The sequence below is a fragment of the Bidens hawaiensis genome, unplaced genomic scaffold (genome assembly GCF_021521415.1).
Source record: "Bidens hawaiensis isolate Kalapana, Puna unplaced genomic scaffold, B.hawaiensis_p1.1 tig00029399_1, whole genome shotgun sequence".
In the NCBI taxonomy this organism is placed as follows: Eukaryota; Viridiplantae; Streptophyta; class Magnoliopsida; order Asterales; family Asteraceae; genus Bidens; species Bidens hawaiensis.
In genome coordinates, this window is record NW_027494875.1 from 163,534 (window position 1) to 185,349 (window position 21,816).

At 36.9% G+C, this 21,816-nt stretch overlaps 1 protein-coding gene and 1 pseudogene across 2 annotated transcripts; both read left to right on the forward strand.

The window, feature by feature from the left end:
* The first annotated feature begins 2,062 nt into the window (after positions 1 to 2,062).
* LOC143578933 (F-box protein At5g03100-like) lies at positions 2,063 to 3,510 on the forward strand (annotated as a pseudogene). The gene is made up of 2 exons (XR_013143363.1): positions 2,063 to 3,044; positions 3,119 to 3,510. The product of XR_013143363.1 is annotated as an F-box protein At5g03100-like (transcript).
* Positions 3,511 to 9,795: 6,285 nt separating this feature from the next.
* LOC143578940 (uncharacterized) lies at positions 9,796 to 19,798 on the forward strand. The gene is given in 7 exon segments (XM_077062386.1): positions 9,796 to 10,494; positions 11,804 to 12,055; positions 12,115 to 12,139; positions 17,772 to 18,667; positions 18,750 to 18,824; positions 19,362 to 19,414; positions 19,720 to 19,798. Coding segments are annotated over 7 exon segments (2,079 nt in total).
* Positions 19,799 to 21,816: the final 2,018 nt, after the last annotated feature.

The window sequence follows — 21,816 nt, forward strand, 5'->3', positions numbered from 1 at the left end:
TGGCGAGGGTTCGCGTCAGTGTCGGATTCCTCCCGATCATCGTCCGAGTACTCGCACTCGCTGTTCATGTTGAGCTGTTGTCGAGTGCTCCCGAATTCGTCAGCCTGTTGGAATGAACGCAAGCGTTCATCCAACTCAGCTTGGAACTCCTTCTGACGTGCTTCGGCCCACGCCTTAACTTGATCGACTGTTTGGCGAGGGAGCCTCGTCTGTTTCTCCAACTGGGCATCAGTGAACCCCAGTGAAATATTGTTTACTGCACTTGCCCCGGCTTGGGTAACCGGGGTAGTGTTCGTAAAATTTGTGTAACCGCCGGTGTTCCCCCCAGTAGCTGGGGTTGTGGTTACCGGGGTTTCTTGGTCACTTACTGGCCTTGGGACCGGAGTAACGTTAACCATTTTTTCAGAAGTTTTGAAAAAACTGAATTAGTTCTAGCTTTTATGCACGGATGGCGCCAATGAAGAAACACTAATTGACCCCGGGCAGATTATGGATAATCTGGGGGTTAAATAATGTTTCCCACGAGGGTTAGGTCCGGCAAAGAAGAATGTTCTTCAGATGACCTGCAAAACAGACACCGTGAGCTCGTCACTGAGAAGGGGGGGGGTTCCTCCTTGTGACCACCCTCCAGCGTGAGAATCAGACTAGATTGCTCTGAATATAAGTGTATATTGAGAGAAATAGCTAGTGAAGGTAAAATACCAGATGATCATACCGTTCCAAGGTGTTGGAGTATTTATAGCCGAAGGTAGGTTTCCAAGCAGGTACAGCCAGCTGTATAATATTCCTGTTCTACCAACTACGGGCTACGCACGTGCCATGCTGGTTGGTGGGTAGGCAGCGGCTGATAGTGACCAGGCCGGCTGTGTACTATTCCTTTTCCACAAACTGCAGGCTATGTGCGTGCCACGACAAGGGTTGGTGAGTAGGCAGCGGCTAATAGTGACAAACAGTACTAGAGCATGCTCCTCGTACTGTTTGTCGGTGAGCTGTCACCCTGTGATTGGTTCATGGGCTGCTTTGGTCAGATCTTGTTTATTTTGTCCATACCTTGGCAGGTATAGTACAAAAGATCTTCCAGAAGCATACGGACTGGCTCATTTGGGCGGGAGTATTCCCGCCTTGCTCATTCCTTCAGGTGACACTGAATTATTGAGTTAGTGCCTTGTGCGTGTAGCCTTGCTATTAGTGCGGGTAGCCTTCCCTGATGACTTGTATCCGCAGCTGCGGGGACAGGCGGGGTACTTCACCATTAGGAGGCTTTCCCTGCGTGAACAGCTGGCGAACTGCGCGTAAGGTCTTCATCTCTGAGCATGGTGGGTCCTGCGGAACCAGTTGGTCCTTGCGCAAACGTCCCTCTTCAAGGTGAGTCTTGCGGGTCCAACTGGGCTCTGCTGGGACCTACCTCTTCAGTTCCATAACACTCTGTCTAATCATCCTCAAATTTGGTAATTCCACAAACTTTGGGGGCCAAGGTAGGGCTGAACACTGTTCGGTTCGGTTATTAGGCGAAACCGAAACCGAAGTCATCGGTTTTTTGAATATATAAATCATTTGGTTTTCGATTTTGTTTGTTATAGCCGTTTTTTTCCCAATTATGTATAGACATTGCAAAAAATAAAATAAAAATGAAGATGATTTTAGGCTTGTAAGAGCATATTAGAGTATCACAATTATACTGAATACAAAAAAAAAACTAAAAAATAGGCACGTATTACGTGGAACCATACGAATATAAAATCGCTAGAGTAGCAGAGTTTAATATTCAACAAATATCTTAATAAAAAAATACTAAAAGCTTAGTCATAATTTTCATTCATCATCTAGTTTAGTCCCAGTCTTTATCATTTTCATAATTTTCATCACCTTCAATCAGTTCGGTTTTTTAAAAATGAAAAACCGAATCAAAACCGAAACCGAAAATTCGGTTAAAAAAACAAAAATTAACAATCAGTTAATACCTCGATTCGATTTTTTCAATTAATTCAGTTTCGGTTCGGTTTATTAGATTTTCTTACCCTAGAGGCCAAGAAAACCTTCATTTCCCCATTTCCATACTGCAATGGCGGACACAGAAGAATCCCAAAATCAACCCGAAACAACCCTCAAACGGACACGATTCCAACAAATCACGGACCGTGACGAACACGATCAAGACATAATTAGCACCTTACCAGACTGCTTACTGTCGAAATCCTCTCTTGTTTACCCGACACAAAACACGCCATTACAACAAGTACACTCTCCAAACGTTGGAAACATATTTGGCACTCGGTTCATACTCTCATATTCCAACATCACTGTGAGAATTCAAACCACCCTCGCACCGATTTCTATTCATACGTTGACAAAACCTTAAGTCAACGACCCCAATTGAAGCTTAACAAATTGGTAGTCTCTACTAGTTACGATTACCGGTTTGAATCCCAAGTCAACAGCTGGATTCATTACGCTATCGATTGTAACGTTGAAGAGCTTAATTTAACATTATGGAATATCGAATGTGAAGCCGAGTTTTTACTAGATGATGTTTTTATCACGTGTTCTTGTTTTACGGATCTGACGTTGTCGGGTTGTGTGTTTAATCCCACCGGGGCGGTTAGTTGGAAAAACGTTAAGAGTTTACGTATTTCGTATGGGAATTTGGATGAGGGTTTGATTGAAAACATTTTATCCGGGAGTCCGGTTTTGGAAACTCTGGTGTTGGATAATTGTTATGGTTATAAGCGGCTTGATGTTACGTCGAAGAGTGTTAAGAGGTTGGTGTTTTCTGGGTACATGGACCCTGATGATGTGTCGGATGATCTTGCGGATGTTGTTGAGATTAATGCTCCGTATATTTTGTCGCTGGCGATTCAAGATGATTTGTTGTTGTGGAAGCTTGTGTTGGTGGATGTGTCTTCTTTAGTTGAAGCGGATTTGGACTATACGAAGGAGGGTATTATGATACGACCGCTAGAGAAGCGGAAGAAGAGATGCTTAAAGGGTTTATACTCGATCTTCGCCATGTCAAGGAGCTCAAAATTGGGATTTTTTGTTATAAGGTTATAGTTTCGGTTCATTTATATCAAATCTCGTGAAAAATATGTTGAATGATGAATGTGGTTTTTGTTGGCAGGTTTTGTGTCGTTTGGAAGCTAAAGGTTTCGTTTTTCCATCAAACGTGAAGGTGCTTGATGTTACGTCTTCACCTTTATACTCTGATAACGATTCGGTGGAGCTTAGTGATAATTGGTCCAATAGTGATTCGACTGAAAGCAGAGGTTTGGAGGTGTTATTGCTTGAAGATGGTTCTACCGGTGATTAGGTTAGTTGATTAATGTTTTGTTACACTTTGTTGGTGTATTCCAAATACGTACGAGTTTGTTGCCCGAAGTGATTTTGATTTAGCGGATTCTGTAGGGCTATTGATGTCAGATTGTAAAACTAAAAAACCTTCTTGGCTCATAAGTTTATTGATTATTGATGCTAAGATTTATAGTATGCGGTTCTCTTATTCAATTATAAAGTTGTATGCTAAGATTTTTAGTTTTTAACAAGTTAACAACCATAGATTCATTTAATTACTTCTGGATTAAATGGTTAAAAAAAGTATAAACTTCCCAATCATTTCCAGAAACATATCATTACAGAAGTTTGACCCGTTTAAGGTTGCTCATCGAGGATTATGTGGTTTTAATGATTAGAAAAAGACACATTTTGGTATGCAAAGAACAAATTACATAACATAAAAGGTGATAAATTTACCAGTTTACTAACAAATGAGCCAATTCAAGTTATATATTATACTGAACATGAAACGCTAAGATTGAAACGCGTGACTTGAACTTAAACTCTTTGATGTTGCTTGCCCTTGAACTTGAATCTCTTGGTGTTGCTTGCTCTTAACATGAGGCTGTTGAACACTTGGCTTGATTATATCAATGTTGGCTGTTGCTTGCTCTTGAATATGAAAATCTAAGGATGGACCTAATTTTTGGATTTATTGTTATCTCGGAGACAAGTTACATGTTTAGTGGAGGGGCTCCATTGGAGGGATGGTTTTTGACGACACGTGGCGCCATGTCAGCCGGGGGGGGGGGTATTTTCATTTTAGGGTGTAGTAGTTTGTAGCCTAAAATCGCCCCGATAATATACTAATATTAAATTTCCAAGTTGAAGGGTGACATGCATTTGATTCTTCCCAAGAGATCACTGTTCAAAATTTTCTCCTAAACAAGCGTGTTAAACTATTAGATTCTCCTTTCATTGGCAACAAATGTGTTCAAAAGGTGTTTATGGAACTTGACGCGTTATCTCTTTTGTTCACGGTTGATGTGTGGTTTGTCTAAGATTTCACAAGCACACAAAAAGGTTAAAACCGTCATACATAAACACAAATAAAGTTAAAAAAATTACCTTGCTCAGAGCTTTCCCCCTCACCAAGAACTTGCCATTCGTTCTTCAAAGTCCTTGCCTTTGTCGGTCACAGTCAAACGGTATAGAATGCCTAATTGCCTACTATTAGGATGGAAATAGACAGTTGTACCCGAAGAAAAGAAAAACCCAAATATATCACTTTCTAGTTTCTACTAGAGGTGAACAAATCGTGTTTTTTCTAATATCCGGTTCCGGGTATAGAACCATGTTCGGGTATAATCGGGTATTTGAAAAATCGGGTATTAAGAGAAATCAGGTAGGGTTCAGTCAGGGCCGGCTCAAGTCGCTCAACACTTTGAGAGGCCTAAAGCTTACAATAAATTTGAGGCCTCTTTTTGTCGAAGTATAGAAAAAAAGTTAAAGTTGAAATGTTAATTTGAAATCATTAATATAATTAAACGACTCTATAATATTTTATTATTATAATTTTCATTAACATATTATTTAGTACTAAGCAAAATAACTTGTAATATGTAAGCTGGATAAACATTGAACATATTATGTTATTGGATATTCATATAACTTTAAACGTATGATTTATCTGGTGTTTTTCTACATTTCAATATATATTTTATTACAAATTAAGTTCCATTTAAAATACTTTGTTTTTCTGTTTTCTAGAATTTGTTTATAAGAAGTTAATTTAAGAAAAAAATGCTTATATATAAACATACATAAAATAGCCAGGTCATGACAGTTTATTCAAATTACGTACATATTTTAAAACTTTCGATAACTTTATAATTAAAAAAAAGAAAAACAGGTAAACAAGAAAAATGACCTTTTTTTGAATAACCACTACAACCATTCCACACTAGTAAAAAGTTAAATTGCTATTTCCAATTACTTTTTTGCTAGCAATATATTCACCAAAAACAAAACTGAGCAAAACCAAAACTTATCACTTTCATTTCAAAAGTTTCTTCTCTTCTTTTTACAAAACATAAATAAATGCATTACCATTAGTATAGTGGGTGTAATTACTGTACGTTAATGCATTAACAAACGGTAGGTACACGAGGCGCTCAAAGGCAAAAAACAAAGACAAAAACCTAAAACGCTCATTAAACGCTAAAAAAACGGTATTTGTGAAAAAAATGAAAAATTGATCGATTAACCATCCAAAACTGTTTTTTTTCGGTAAACCAATGATTGATTGGATATGTATTGACGATTCCGAGATGTTTGGATGTGATTTCATGGATTGTTTCGTGAAAAATTGGATTCGCGTACGTATTATACGTTAAGACATTATTGTATATGCTTAGAAAATAGGCTATAGAAGATTTTAATAAAGGGGCCCTTTAAAAGGTGGAGGCCTAAAATTTTTGTTTTACCAACTTCACGCTAGAGCCGGCTGTGGGTTCGGTAGGGTATTGAGGAGAAAAACTCAACCTGGCCTCAGTACCCAGGTAGGATATGATCGGGTTCGAGTATAACCGGGTATGTGTCGAGGTATGAGATGATATTAATACCCGGTTTTTAATTTGTAATTTGTATATATATATTTAAATTCGTTTAAAAATTAAATTTGTTTTGTAATTTATAAAAATAATTAAAATATATTACAAAAACCATAAATTCGTTCAAGTACAAATTATTTACTTTATAATATATATTAAAAAAAACTTAAATATAAACGTTGTGAAGTAAACGTAAAAATATATTATAAAAACTCATGTATTATTTCGGGTATTAAAAATATTGGTATCGGACAGTGACGGATCCATGAATTTTTTCAGGTGGTGCACTACTTTTAGAGTCGGATGTAAAAAATTTCGGGTCTATTCGAGGTTCGGGTCGATTCAATAGTTTGGGTTGGTTCGATAGTTCGGGCAAAGCTCATTACATAATAAATATGCGAGAAAACTAGCAATCTAACAAATTAAAACTAAAATTTAACAAACAACTTAACAATTAACAACATTTAACAAATGAACCTAAAGTTACCTACACAGTGGGAGGATTCGAGGAAGAGTAGTAAGACATGAGGAAGTAGCAACGAACCAACGGTGGTGTGTGGTCAGTCATAAAAGCAGCAGCAGTGATCGGGGACGACAGTTAGGCGATGGTCGGCGATTATCCGATGGTCTAGTAGTGGTGTGTCGTGTGCTTCAACGGAGTATGAAGAGGGGAAAAAGGCAGACGTTTGTGTCACGTGTGTTTTATAAAACCCTAAAATTGATATAAGGCTGAATTAGTAAAAAAGAAAAACCGTTCTATAATTTTGTTAGGTGACAGAATCGTACCCGCGACCTCTAGTTTACAAAGCTTAGAACTTACAAGCTAGACCAATGCACGTATCATGATTTGAGTGGTTAAATTCTAAATTATAAGGTGGTTCACTATAATGTTTTATATATATCAATACACTATTATTTCGAAACCCGGAATCACCCTTTTATTTACTAGATCCGGCCATGGTATCGGGTATATGGTATAGCCAGTATGGGTATAGGGTATGACCAGTTCTGGTATTTACGGATATAAATCAAATACGGTTCCGGGTACGAGTATTGAGCTCAAAATGCATACAATATCCATACCCTACGGGCAGGGTCGATTTCTTTTTCGGGTATTGAATACCTAGGTGTAAATTAAAACCGATTCCGGATATTTTTTCGAGTCCAGTTCCAGGTATGGGTTTTTTGTACGCCTCTACTTTCTCTACCATTATTTGTATAAAAATGTTGAAAATTTTTGTTTGTGAAAAAAAGTAAGCATATGAGGTCCAAGATTAACAATTTAACATGATGGTTGACTAGGTACATGCTATGGATGGGAAGTATATATAAAGCGAGCCCAAAACAAGCATCGCCATCGGATATAAAATCCATCTACAAAAATTAACAATAAAGATTTCAGAATAGATTCTAAAACTATGGCAACAAAATACATACACTCGCACCTCGATCATGTACAATATCCATTGTGTTTCAATGTGATTATAATTCACCATGTACAAAATACATACACTCCCACCAAAAGAATTTTGTAATGTAAACCAGCATCTAACACATTATAATTCACCATGTGATTATAGTTAACTGATTAGTGATTACCGATAAAGTGATCTAGCGAGCCTTAGTTACCATTAGTTAACTAGATAGGTCGAGCCGATCCATCTTAGCACTTTACCATTTGTCCCAATTCGAGTTTAGTTTATCATTCTTAGTTGGAAGTTTATCGGGTTAGAGCCAGGTCTTCAATCAATAATCAGAATTAGGATTTCATAACTTGTGTCTAGGGATTCATACATAGGTAGCTCGTCTTGTACCAAAACCGATTTTCCCATTCTCCTTTTTTTCGTGCCAATTCAAGTCTTATCTAAAGTTTTTATTTTTAATATTTATTACTATTCAAAACCTTTTTAAAACCAAAAATCACTCATGTTAGTAATCAGTTAGGTTTATTGTTAGAAGTTTCTCATAGTGTCAGATGTTCGATATATGGACTTGCTTGCTTGCTACAATACGAACGGTATACTTGTCGATTGTGTTTAGGTAATTAGGCAATTCTATTTTTAAAACTTGGTTGATTTTTAAATAAACACATTTTCACACATTAGCGACCGTTACACTTGCTAATGTTGTGTAAAATGTAGTTTAGTGAATCCAATTTTAAAGCTTAGCTTGTGATTTGTTCTAAATTATTTGACGACGTGCCACGATCAACAAGTTACTCACCATGCATTAACCAACAAGTATATCTAGGCTTATAACCACATGTTATCAAATGTTACTCTATTTTCTTTTATATTAGCATATCTTTTGTTGTTTTCACAACTCCTACAAGGACACCAAATCATTTTATTTCCAACTTTCACTTGAGATTATCTTTGGCGGTCTTTATAAAACCTTTAACGTCGCCTCTATAAGCTTTTCTAGTAGATAAAAGACCGTAAATCCAGTCAGAAAAAAAACAAAATAAATACGTATATGGTGTAAATCGGTGCTCTAAGACAGCAGATTCTAACCCACTTTTTGCAAGTTATATCTCGCATAACGAGTTGACAATTTAAGAAGTTATCGACATCATTTCCCCTTAACTCCACAAGCATGTGTACTAACCGCAAACTCGCAAGAGTAGGAGAAATAATTGCCAATTTTTTTTTCTTAAATGGCAACCCTTAAAATATATATGCATCCTAAAAACGGGATATAATATTCAAAAAAGTAGTCTCAAAGGGGGGCAATCCAAAATTTATCTATAGTAGATAAATTTTGGACAAGTATATACTCTAAAGGCTTATTTTATAAGAATGTTTAGATGTATAAATAGGGATGCAAACAAGCCAACTAAGTCCAGGTCTGAGATTGAGCTTGACTAGGCTCGAGCTTGACTGAATATATACATGTATAAATAGGGGTGCAAACTAGCCGAGCCCGAGCTCGACTAGGCTTGAGCTCGGTTCGTTTAGCTTATACAGAGTTCAAGCTGGGTTCGTAGCTTATTAATGTATTTATTTGTTTGCTAGAAATAATTGAAAACACTATTTTTGGGTAATATAAAGAAATTATGTGTTAAAAGTTAAATAATAAGCAAGTATAATAGCAATAAATGTGAAAAATATCAAAAATTTTGTACTTCCATGAATGTGTGATGAAAGCTTGAGTGGAAATGAAGAAGACGATTTCTTTAAGCAATATATGTAGGCTGTGATTTGTATTTTGATGCGTTTAGAGCGGTTTCATTTTTAAGGAATATATATTAGAATGATTGGAAAGGGTTACAACGGTTTCTTTTTTAAAATAATATATACTGATATGTTTGAAAAGGTTTACAATGGTTTCTTACCCAAACCGCTTCTTGGCTGAATTGGCCACCGCTCCTATAATATCTCCAGGCTACTACTTAGAGGTTGGCTATGATATCAATGTTACAAATCAAAAAGAATATTTTAACCAAAAAGACTAGTATAATGGGTGAGAGAATCTATTTAATTTATAAACTCCACATTAGTTACGCCCATACAACCGATATGAGAAAAATCTCATACCTTACAATGGTTTTAGTCTGTAACATAAGCCTGCTTTTACAATCCGGTATGCGATTTAGATTACCAATACCCGATCCAAACCCATGCAATTGCCATCCATTTCGGTTTTTGTCGGCCGGCTACTCCGTGTTGATATATACATATACACAAGTCTATTAAGAAAAGTCAAAATAGCCTACATGTGATGTTGACATTTATTTCAAAGTCCAGCCAAAATACGACTAACTTATTTCTCTCTCTTTCTAAAATTAGGCAGAAACGAAGACTTAGATCGTTTGTATGCAAAGATAACAACTAGATGCTACTTTCTCATCTTCTTCGCCTAATTTGCTTCTTGTGAATATTGGTCTTTCAAGTTTCTGCTGTCGGCGTTAGAAATGGTGGAAGAAGGACAAAATCAACATTTGAAACAGATTCGATTTGAAAAAGAAGACGAAGATGAAGATCGAATTAGTAGGTTACCAGATTGCTTACTTGTTGAAATTATTTATCGTTTACCCGATACAAAAGATGCCATTAGAACAGGAACACTCTCCAAACGATGGAAACATCTTTGGACTACGCTTCATAATCTCGCTTTCCTACATCCTTACGTAACTCACTATCACGTGAGTCCTGATTTCTTCTCTTTCGTCGACAAAGCACTAACTCAACGTTGTCGATTGAAGCTCAAGAAATTCAGACTGCATAGCCGCTACAACCATCGCTTTGAATCTCATGTCAGAAATTGGATTCATTACGCTGTGAATTGCAACGTTGAAGACCTCAATTTGACGTTACGGAATGTGGAGCGTGTAGCTGAATTTCCTCTTGATCAGTTTGTTTTCAACTGTTCGTTTACAGATCTGACATTGTCAGGCTGTGCATTTAATCCTACTGGGGCGATTAGTTGGAAAAACCTCAGGAGTTTAGATATTTGGAATGGGAAATTAGATGAAGGTTTCGAGAATATATTATCCGGTAGCCCTGTATTGGAAACTCTGGTGTTGAATAATTGCTATGGTTATATGCGGCTCAATATAACCTCAAAGAGTGTAAAAACATTGGTGTTCTCTGGATACATGCATCGTGAAGAGGTAGGTCCCAGCAGAGCCCAGTTGGACCCGCAAGACTCACCTCAAAGAGGGACGTCTGCGCAGTTGAACCCGCAAGACTCACCTTCAACAGGGACGTCTACGCAAAGGCTAAACTCGAGACTCACCTTGAAGAGACGTCTGCGCAGAAACCAACTGGATCCGCAGGACCCACCATGCTCAGAGACGTGACGTCCTTACGCGCAGTACGCAAGCTGTTCCCGCAGGAAAAGCCGCCCAATGGTCGACGTACTCCGCCTGTTCCCGCAGCAACGGATACTAGCCATCAGGGAAGGCTACCCGCGCAGCAAGGTTACACGCACAAGGCACTTAACTCTTAAATAATTCAGTAATGTCACCTGAAGGAGTGAGCAAGCCGGGAACACTCCCGCACAAAGCCGGGGACACTCCCGCACAAATGAGCCAGTCCGTACGATACTGGAGGATCTTTTGTACCGTACCTGACGAGGTATGGATAAAAGATCTGACCAAAGATACGACAGCTCACCGACAACAGTATGACGAGCAGCACGCTCTTGTACTGTATGTCACTATCAGCCGCTGCCTACTCACCAACCTGTCGGAGGACGTGCGTAGCCTGCAGTTGGTGGAACATGAATAGTACACAGCCGGCCTGGTCACTATCAGCCGCTGCCTACCCACCAACCACCAGCATGGCACGTGCGTAGCCCACAGTTGGCAGAACATGAATACTATTCAGCCGGCTGTACCTTCTTGGAAACCTACCTTCGGCTATAAATACTCCAACACCTTGGAATGGTATGGACACATTACATTATCTGATACCTCATTATCTTATCTTCTCTAGCAATCTCTTAATATACACTTATATTCAAGAGCAATCTAGTCTGATTCTCACGCCGGAGGGTGGTCACAAGGAGGTACCCCCCCTTCTCAGTGACAAGCTCACGGTGTCTGTTTTGCAGGTCATCAGAAGAACAACCATCTTTGCCGGAACTAACCCTCGTGGGAAATATCTATTTAACCCCCAGATTATCCGTAATCTGCCCGGGGTCAATTAGTGTTTCTTCATTGACGCCATCCGTGCATAAAAGCTAGAACTAATTCTCAGTTTTTTCAAAACCTCCGAAAAGATGGTTAACGTTACTCAGGTCCCCAAGCCAGGGAGTAACCAAGAAACCCCGGTAATCACAACCCCAGCTACTGGGAGGAACACCGGCGAGCACACAAATTTTACGAACACTACCCCGGTTACCCGAGCCGGGGCAAGTGCAGTAAACAATCCTCCCCTGGGATTCATTGATACCCAGGTGGAAAGACAACAGACGAGGCTCCCCCGCCAAACACTTGAACAAGTTAAAGCGTGGGCGGAAAAACGTCAAAGGGAATTCAAGATGAATTGATTTTGCAGAAGCTTTTGTTGATCAATGTGTCTTCTGTAGTTGAAGCTGCCTTAGATTATAGGAAACGTTTTGGGCATAATGAGACAAACCGTGAAGAAGCCGAAGAAGAGATGCTCAAAGGATTTTTGCTCAACCTTCTCCATGTCAAGGACCTCAAAATTGGGATTTCCTGTTTGAAGGTTTATTTACTTTTTTTTTTGTATTGACATTTGTTTTCATTTCCTAATTTTTTTTGTAGGTCCTTGCTTGTTTGGAAGCTAAAGGTTTCAATTCGTATCGAACTTGAAGGTCCTTGATGCTATACTTTGATAAACGGTCCTATAAGTAAAGGTAATTAAATTCATGTTTGATTACACTTTGTTAATCAAGTTTGTTACCCAAACTGATTTCGATTTAGCGGATTCTTAAGAATGATTGCCCTAATTACGGTAATTGTTAATTTACACTTTGTTTGTGTATTCCAACTTTCCAAGGCATCTAGTCTGTGGCTCTCATATTTCAATGATAATTTTTCTGTTAAATGTTTGACTTCCATAACATACCATGTTTTCAGCTCTTACTTAACAAATAACAACCATAGTTTCATCTGATTGTCTCTGGATTTTTGTTGAAAACGCAATTAAATGATTTAACGGTTAAACAAGTTAATAGTGTTGGTTCAAATCTCACACATGTTTTCCATCTTAAAGGGCCCGATGGATTGTCATAATTAGTAAAAAAACTGGTATCTTCAAAGAACAAATTACAGAACATTAGAGGTGATAATTTTACCGGTTTACTAACAAATGAGCCGAGTCAGGTTATATGTTGTATTAGAAAGCTATACTTGTGATCCAAGACTTGAAATTCAATCTTTGATGTTTACATATTTTCTATTTAGTTTTAATTTTTACAGTAGTTATTAAGTCTAACTACACTAACTAAATTTGGATGCAAGAAAAATGGATGATTACCTCAACTCTCTAACCTAAACTGGCCAGTCTATTTTGCATTTAGTTAAAGAATAAAGAGTGTAAAATAATAATGTATGTAATAGGTGTTAAGACAACATAGTCTTGGCTCGAGTTGAGTGGACTGTTACTGAAATTGGCCGTTCAAAAAAAAAAGTTAATAGATATTTGCTACTAAATAAAAGATCTAACCAAAGCTGTATTTATTGGAACCTCATCCTGTTCACACCGAGTCACCTAACGAGTTATCTCGGTTCCCCCCAGTTTTGTAAAAAAACTTCAATATCTAGTTTGATTTTGTATTTTTAATAATGTTAGAATTAGGCTCCTAATTTGTTGTAGAAGGTCCTCAATTGTTTTCAATTAAATCGAGTTTAGTTGATAAAATCATAATATTGATATTTAGGGCGTGTTCGTTTCACGGAATTCAATGGAATTGGATGGAATGGGATTTTAAATCCCACATATTCATGTGTTCGTTTCACTATTAACTGAAATTGGAATGGAAAGAGAATCCCATCAAATCCCATTTTCATAAGATTTTAAAATCCCTCCAGGTTTGAAAGGAATATCAAGGAATGTTTTTTTTAAAACCTTCATCATTACCACTGACTCTGCTTCACCGCCTCCCTCCACCACCATGCTTCACCGCCATTCTCTACCACCGTAAACCACCATCTTGCTCGTCTACCTCCACCGTCATTCTTCTCCGTCGTCGTTCTACTCTACCACCGGTTAGGGTTTTGTGTGTGTGTTTTAGTTACAGAACTCACGAAGAAGATGAATCATATATTATTATTATTATATATTATTATTAGTATTATTATTATTATAATCAAACAACAACTACTCGGTCAATACTTGATGCAGTCCCCCATGAAAAAGCATATTATTATTATTATTATTATTATTATTATTATTATTATTATAATTTAATTTTTGTTTTGTGTTTAAAAAACATAATACTTTTTGATTGAATAAGTTTTCTATTTTTTGATTAATTTTCGGATATTTATTTTTTTAGACTTTTTTAAATTATCATTTTTTTTGTTATTTTATTATTTATATGTTAGTAGATTGTAGGAAGATATATAAAATGGAGAAGATTTCAATTCCAATAGCATATAAACCAACCAAACACATGAAAGGATTTTCAAACATTCCATTCCAATTCCAATTCAAATTCAAATTCAAATTCTGTCACACCCTCAAAATCCACTAACGGAGTTTTACCGTCAGAGGGTATGAACTAACAGGATCGGAATCATTAGTTATAATCAAACACCATAAATAAAGTTTTCAAACCACGAAAACATTTAAGTTTAAATAAGTGCGGAAGCGTAAATTCATAAACCAAGTGTTGCGTCACACAGGACGACTTAAAACCCAATTAATAACAGTTTAAAAACAAGTTTGCAAAAAAAAACGATAGAGTTCAATGGAAATGCATGTTCCTATACCGCGCGCCCGCCTCGGCTACCTGAGAATAACATACTAAAAGTGTCAACACGGGGTTGGTGAGTTCACATATATAAATAAAGAAACTGTTTGCGTTTTGCGTTTGCGTTACCAGATAATGTTATGTCAATTATATATCGATAGGTAGCTAGCCTATAAAACAAGTATTACTAAGTGTTCGACACCGAAGCTGACTGTTTATCAATTGCCTTGCCACCATGTCTACCACGACCATGGAAAATGTGTTAGCCAAAATTACACCCACTCGACCTCCAGTCGAGTTTAGAGTTGGGTGGGGTTTGTAAAACCCAGTAGTACTACTCAACAGTGACTCGCTATTATCCAAATATTAAACGGTTCGATGTTATGAAGGACTTTAGTTGGTTCGCTTGCCACTTAGCCTTACAAGTGATATATAATTAATAACAACATCTAAAACGTTTTGGAGTATGTTATCTCCCCCAAGTAAAAACGTTTAAAAGAGTAAAAGGGGAACGTGAAACTCACTGTTTGCGAAGAATTCAAAAACAAGTCAACCGAGAGATGCGCGTTACAGAAAATCCTCACTAGCGTTCTAAAACAAGAATGAGATTTTCTAAGTGTTGGAACTATTATTGAGTCTCTAGACTCGACACATAATACCTATGCATGAGATACGTTTCGTGTTTCGTTTGTGAATTATGTGTGACTCGACAAACACATTGGTGACACGTTTCATGTGTAAACAACTACATAAGTATCAAGTACTAACATTACACATTACTAGCAATCATTCCCCACAAGGGCAATTTAGTCAAAAACATAGCAATTATCTAACAACAAGCACGTTTCATGTATTTTCACATAGTTCAGCAGCTAGTTTTATCAAGACAGATTTCTACTTGAAATATTACTCTATTCAACAGATCATAACATATCAATTAATTCACCAAAAATCGTCACAAAAGCATACATGAGTTAGGTTTCCATAACTATTTTTATTGTATTTTTATTCCACATAGTTTTCTCACAAAGACCAAAACATTACAGTAACTCACAACAGTCAAAATCATGCGCAACAGAATGATATTTGTTATTCCCGTTAAATGGTAATTACAATTAATGCAAAACCAATTGGGTTAGATTCTTAACTCAATATGTTAGCTTCCAGAAGTGGAACTAACCCATTTGGTCTTGTAGTTTATGAGATATGACAATTACAAAACAGCCTAACAGCAGACCTCACAATTCAGACTTGCACTTCAGTTTTGTAAAATAATAAAAGTTAACTTTTACACGTCCAAAAATTACAAACTTGGACTTTATAGAAACTAGACTCAACCTAGTACACTTTAGTGTTAATAATTTCCACCAATTACCACATTAAAATTCAGTTACAGTCGTCTAAACATAACTTAACAATCTGTCCAGTACCAGTTTTGACCTTTGATCACATTTAAATCGTTTGAGCAACCAAAACACCTCCAAATCAGGCGTGGTTGGGTTTTCTGAAAACTAGACTCAGAGTACTACCTTTTAGACTCATAAATAGTCCAGTTTGGTTTCATATTTAACAAGTTACACCTCTTTCAAGTTTAACTATCTCTGCTGTCAAAAATCAGCAAGCACACACAATCGTCTAGCATGCATCCTAAGCATACGACATATCCCCAAACATGCAATAAACATAATTATCCATAAAAATCAGTAGTAAACCCTCTAGGGTTTACGAACAATCAATGATCTAACAATCTTTCACTGTTCAAAATCACACATGATCATTTAAATCAATAACCGAAGCATAATCAAGCATCATCTAATCAAAACAAAGCATATGAACACTTAACACATGATATTCGAAAAATAGGGTTTATGTTTATAACTTAAAAACGCAGAAACAATCAAGCGGAAGGTGAGGGATGACTAGAAACAAGTGCGGGATGCTCTGATTATGAAAAACGAGGTCAAAACGGAAGTGATATGGTGGTGGTGGTGGCTGCCGTCGCAAGGGGGTGTGAGGGAGAGGGGGGCCGATCGTATGAGGGGAGAGGGAGGCTAGGGTTTTGTTAATATTATTTAATAATAATCATATTACACAATGGCCCCTCTACTTTTAGTTATTACTTTTCTAGCATAAAATAGACTTTTGCATCTTGAGTTAATGTTCTACATATAAATATCAAATAATACATAAACTTAACACATAATTATCAAATATTTATTGTTTTGATGTTTGTCGTTTGTTCACCAATGGTTTGAGTCAACTCGTTTGCGTTTCGGTGCAATCCCGAAAGACTACATGTGTAGTGATTGTCAAGCGTCATTTAAAACCCTAGTTTAAATGTAATGAGATGTGCGTTATAGATCAAGTGATCTTAAGTTTGAATTAACGGAGTTCGAATTAACGGAGTTAACCTGAAATTGACTAGTGTTACAAATTCCAATTCTAATTCCTTTAGTGTTTTTCTTCTAACCTACTGAGTAATTTTCTAAATAGTTTGTTTCAGAATAAATATAAATTTTTAAATACATATCCATATCTAGGACTTTTCCCTGTTCGATACAGTGGGAAACCTATATATTATAAAGAACTTATTTGTTATTTGATGAAGTGTTTATTGTTATCTTTTTATTTATAAACAATTGTGTACTTGTTATGTCATGGAATGAAATAAATATAATTATTGTCACTTTAATAGTGTTACGAGCTTATGAGTGATGTGTACATTTCACCCGAATGTATCTTTCTTCTCATGAACAACCAAGCGATATATATGTATCTCTCTTTAACTTGCACTGCAGCCCTACAACTTTCACTTGATTCCATGGCAACGCTATCAGTATCACCAACAAGCTTATAATACACATCTAGTAAATATCTCTATAAACTATTATGTTTGCTATTGAATTGAAGATGACATACATATATTTTCAACAAGAAATGAACAAATATGTGGTTGATTGAGGTTATCACGTGAGCCACATCCAGGTAGATCACAATTCACAAGTCATACAGAATTTCCACTATAATGATAGTATTTCCACTACAAATGATAGTATCGGGTGTTTCAGGTATGCATAGAGTAGTTTTTCTTTTAACAATGCGTGGAACCTCCCTAATACTCACTGTGAGTTTTCCCAAGACGGCGAGACGTGATGTCTTCTGTCCATGCTGATTTTGACGCTCCAGTCCTAATTACTCACCCAAGAACACCATCAAGGAGGAATTCTACCACTTTGATAAAGACCCCTTTAAGACATGTTTCGAACTTGATACCCTAAAATCCCAAGTCATAGCCGTCAACCCATGCCATTGGATCACAAGGCCAACTGTCATACAATAGTTAGTCGTGATAACCATATTTATCATTGATTAACTAAAAACATTTTATTCATTAAAACCAATGTAGTATTAATGTATTATGCTAAATCCTGTTAAATACCTGGTTGGGCCTGAAATTATAAAATCGTATATATATAACACCAAACCCTAAAAAATCGTATTTAATACCGGTGTATCTATCTTCTGTCGCTGCATTTGATATGGCGGAAGATGATGAAGATCGAATCAGTAAGTTAACAGATTGCTTACTTGTTGAAATCCTTTCTCGTTTACCCGAAACAATATACGCCACTAGAACATTGTCACTCTCCAAACGATGGAAACATGTTTGGCATCAGGTTCCTAATCTAGTTTTCCCATATCCTCGTCGAACTGACGCGAGCTCCAATTTCTATTCTTTCGTCGACAAAACCTTAACCCAACGCCCCCAATTGAAGCTCAAGAAATTCGAAGTCTCGTATAGCGACTACGATACTCAGTTTGATTCTCAGGTCCGCAATTGGCTTCATTATGCTATCAATTGTAACGTTGAAGACCTTGATTTTGCGTTATGGAATATGGGATGCCAACCTTTGTTTCCGCTGGATGAGTTATTTTTCATGAACTCATGTTTTACCGATCTGGCATTGGTAGGCTGTATGTTTAATCCCACGGGGGCGATTAGCTGGAAAAACCTTAGGAGTTTGTGCATTACTTACGGGAAGTTGGATGAAGTTCTTATTGAAAACATATTATTGGGAAGTCCTGTATTGGAAATTCTTGTGTTGGACCAATGTGATGGTTTTAGGCGGGTCAATATTACCTCAAAGAGTGTTAAGAACTTGGTGTTCTCTAGATATTTGGGTAGTGATGTTGAAATCAATGCTCCTAATATTTTGTCACTAACAATTGAAAGAAAAATGAAATTCAGTAGGCTTTTGTTGCTAGATGTGTCTTCTTTAGTAGAAGCGGAGTTACATTATATTAATTATGGCGCAAACTGTGAAGAAGAAATGCTTAAAGGATTTATACTCAGTCTTCGCCATGTGAAGGATCTCATAATCAGGCCTTATTGCTTTGATGTAAAGTTGTATTTCTTTTGTTAATTTGTTTCCATTTAAAAACTAAAGAATATTAACATTCGTTTTCATTTTTTGTTTGTAGGCTTTCGCTCAGTTAAAACTTGAAGGCTTTGTTTTTCCATCGAACTTGAAGGTTCTTGACCGTTTTGCTGATAAGGTTAGTTGATTAATGTTACTTTAGAATTACCTTTGTATTTAGGGTCTAGTTGGCTAGCCCGACTCCTTGTTTATGTATATATTTTGTTTGATGCTGCTTTTTGCTTCTTATGCCCTATTCTTAGTAGGTTACAGATTCCTTGCTATTTGGTAGTTTGCTATATATCTATATATTGCTAAGTGTCTTTGCTTGTAGGATGTATGTTTACTCTCTTTACCTGCATGTGGCTTTATGAGTCGGCGGTCTCTATGGAAGCAACCTCTTTATTCTCACGGATAGAGGAAAGACTTGCCTACTTCCCACCCTCCCCTGACCCTACCGATAGCGTGCTATGCGGTGGGATATACAGGGCTTGATTGATTGATTAGAATCTAGGTTCATGCTAAATTAGTGGTGTCTTCATAGTTCATTCCAATTGCATATTTTCAATATTTAAGACTTCCCAATCATCGTTGTTGGTTAATCACGACTCTGAATCTTCTCTCAGATTTTCGTTGTAATATCTTGTTTGGGTTTAAGTTTCTGATTATGTTTCAGCTTCTTAAAATGGAGTTTTGTTTTTGTGTTTTTTTAATGGATTTGATGTTCCTGTATGAGTAATCAGTGAGCCATGTTATTATTATGCAAGAAGAAACTCTTAATTGTCTGCTGCTTTCAGTTACAAGACTGAATTGATGCTTTCGCCCCAAGTAGACTGGAGGAGGATGATGATGAGCAATATGATTTGGTAAAACAACCTCACCAATCTTTGTTGAGGATAATTCAATATATAGAAGAATTACAAACAAACTCTCCATTATTCTAGGAGAATTACCAAAATAAAGATTACACAAATAAATACCAAGATACAAAATATAATACAAAAGATTATTTCCTAATATTATGCTATTACCAGCATTGGATTGGAGGATGATGATGAGGAGATCGATACTATTACCAGCAGTGGAGGGGAGGATGATGCTGATGAAAATTGATTCAAGACTCGCATGATGGAAGCATTGCTGGTCCTTTTTTATCATTTGTTATTTTGAAGTTTGAGAATAAGTTAATTCTCTTTTGAATAAGTTGTTAGTCAGGTTTGTTTTGTTGAGTCAGGTTCTTCTGCATAGAACCGTTGCTTTGTATCCTCTATTTAAGAGAGGTTTATTTCCTTTTGTCAAGTACTCTGATTCAATCAATAGTATAAAGACTAAAGAGTCTTTTGCTTCAATTCGTTCTTTAGTTTTGCTGCAATTGATCTGTTATTCCAACAGATGCTATGTTCTAGTAAATTAGTTTGCTTATGTTTTTCTTCTAGTTTTTTTTACTGTGTTTTATTCAGCCTAACGACAACTACAATTTTAGGCAGTGATCAAGAAAAGTAGATGATTTTCCCCGGCTCAGCTGTGTAATTAGTTTAACTTTCTTTTTAAATTTTTTTTATTCTTGAACAGAATTGATCTTTTATGTTTTGGCTTAATATAGATGGATCTTGAAGTTTTAATCACATATATACTTAGGATATAATTAGTTTATTTGTTTATGTAATTATTATTAGTGCAGGGTTAGTTATGTAAATATTAAAATAGGTAGCGTACAAATTGTTAGGGTTATGACGGTTATGTTTAGACAGTTATAAACAACAGTCACGACTGTTGATTGCAGCGTTTGTAAACCTATATATACGAACATGTACGCTGGAGTTGGGGATTGAGGTTCCGAAGAGCTCATAAGTGGGGGATGATTTTCCGTTGAGAATCTACGAAAGCAACTACTCAACAAAAAATAATGGTAGGTGGTGGCTGCAGGAGAAGATGGCATTCGTAGGGGTGGTCAGAGAAGATGGACAGTTGCAGGTGGTGGTCGGAGAAGATTGCCGGAAGTTGTAGGTATAGAAATAATGGTAGGTGGTGGCTGGAGAAGATGGCATTCGTAGGAAAACCACAAGATGTAGGAAAAAATATGTATAAATGGTGGAATGAAAAAATGTTTTACAAATCATTGAATTGCTAAAATAATACTTATACTAAAAAGTGAACACAAAACCAGTTATAAATAAGAAATATTGGTTTTAAATAATCCCAACTATGCCCTATTAGTAAATAGCAGTCCCAACTTCAAACTTGGTTGGTGGCGGTCCCAACCACACGAGTATTTGTTTCTAACGGCCGTGACTAACGGATGTTAACTCCGTTAGTCTTATGCTTATGTGGCACGCCTAGTTGGAAAAAACTTGATTACATGGCACGCTTTGTTGTCAAATTATGTCTTATGTGGTAGCTTACATGGCAATTATAATTTCATATCTTCAAACCAAAACCAAAAAACCCAGATCTTCAAACCAAAACCAGATCTTCAAACCCACACACCTTTCAACTTCATTCAACATGATTTGAACCCACCGACCACCGCCTCCTGACTCACGCGGACCACCACCACTGCTACCCTGCTCATTAAAGGACCATTGTCTCAAACCCTAAATACAAGCAATCGGAATATCAAGTGTAGGTGGTTTCTGGCGAGGATGGTTAAGCTTTTTGATTAGGGCAGAACTCCGGCAAGGTTTAGAGTGGATCTGGTTCTTATACAGATCAGAATAACGATTTCAGGGGGTTTGTGAGTTGCAGGTCGCTGGAGTTGGGGATTGAGGTTCCGAAGAGCTCATAAGTGGGGGATGATTTTCCGTTGAGAATCTACGAAAGCAACTACTCAACAAAAAATAATGGTAGGTGGTGGCTGCAGGAGAAGATGGCATTCGTAGGAGTGGTCAGAGAAGATGGACAGTTGCAGGTGGTGGTCGGAGAAGATTGCCGGAAGTTGTAGGTATAGAAATAATGGTAGGTGGTGGCTGGAGAAGATGGCATTCGTAGGAAAACCACAAGATGTAGGAAAAAATATGTATAAATGGTGGAATGAAAAAATGTTTTACAAATCATTGAATTGCTAAAATAATACTTATACTAAAAAGTGAACACAAAATCAGTTATAAATAAGGAATATTGATTTTAAATAA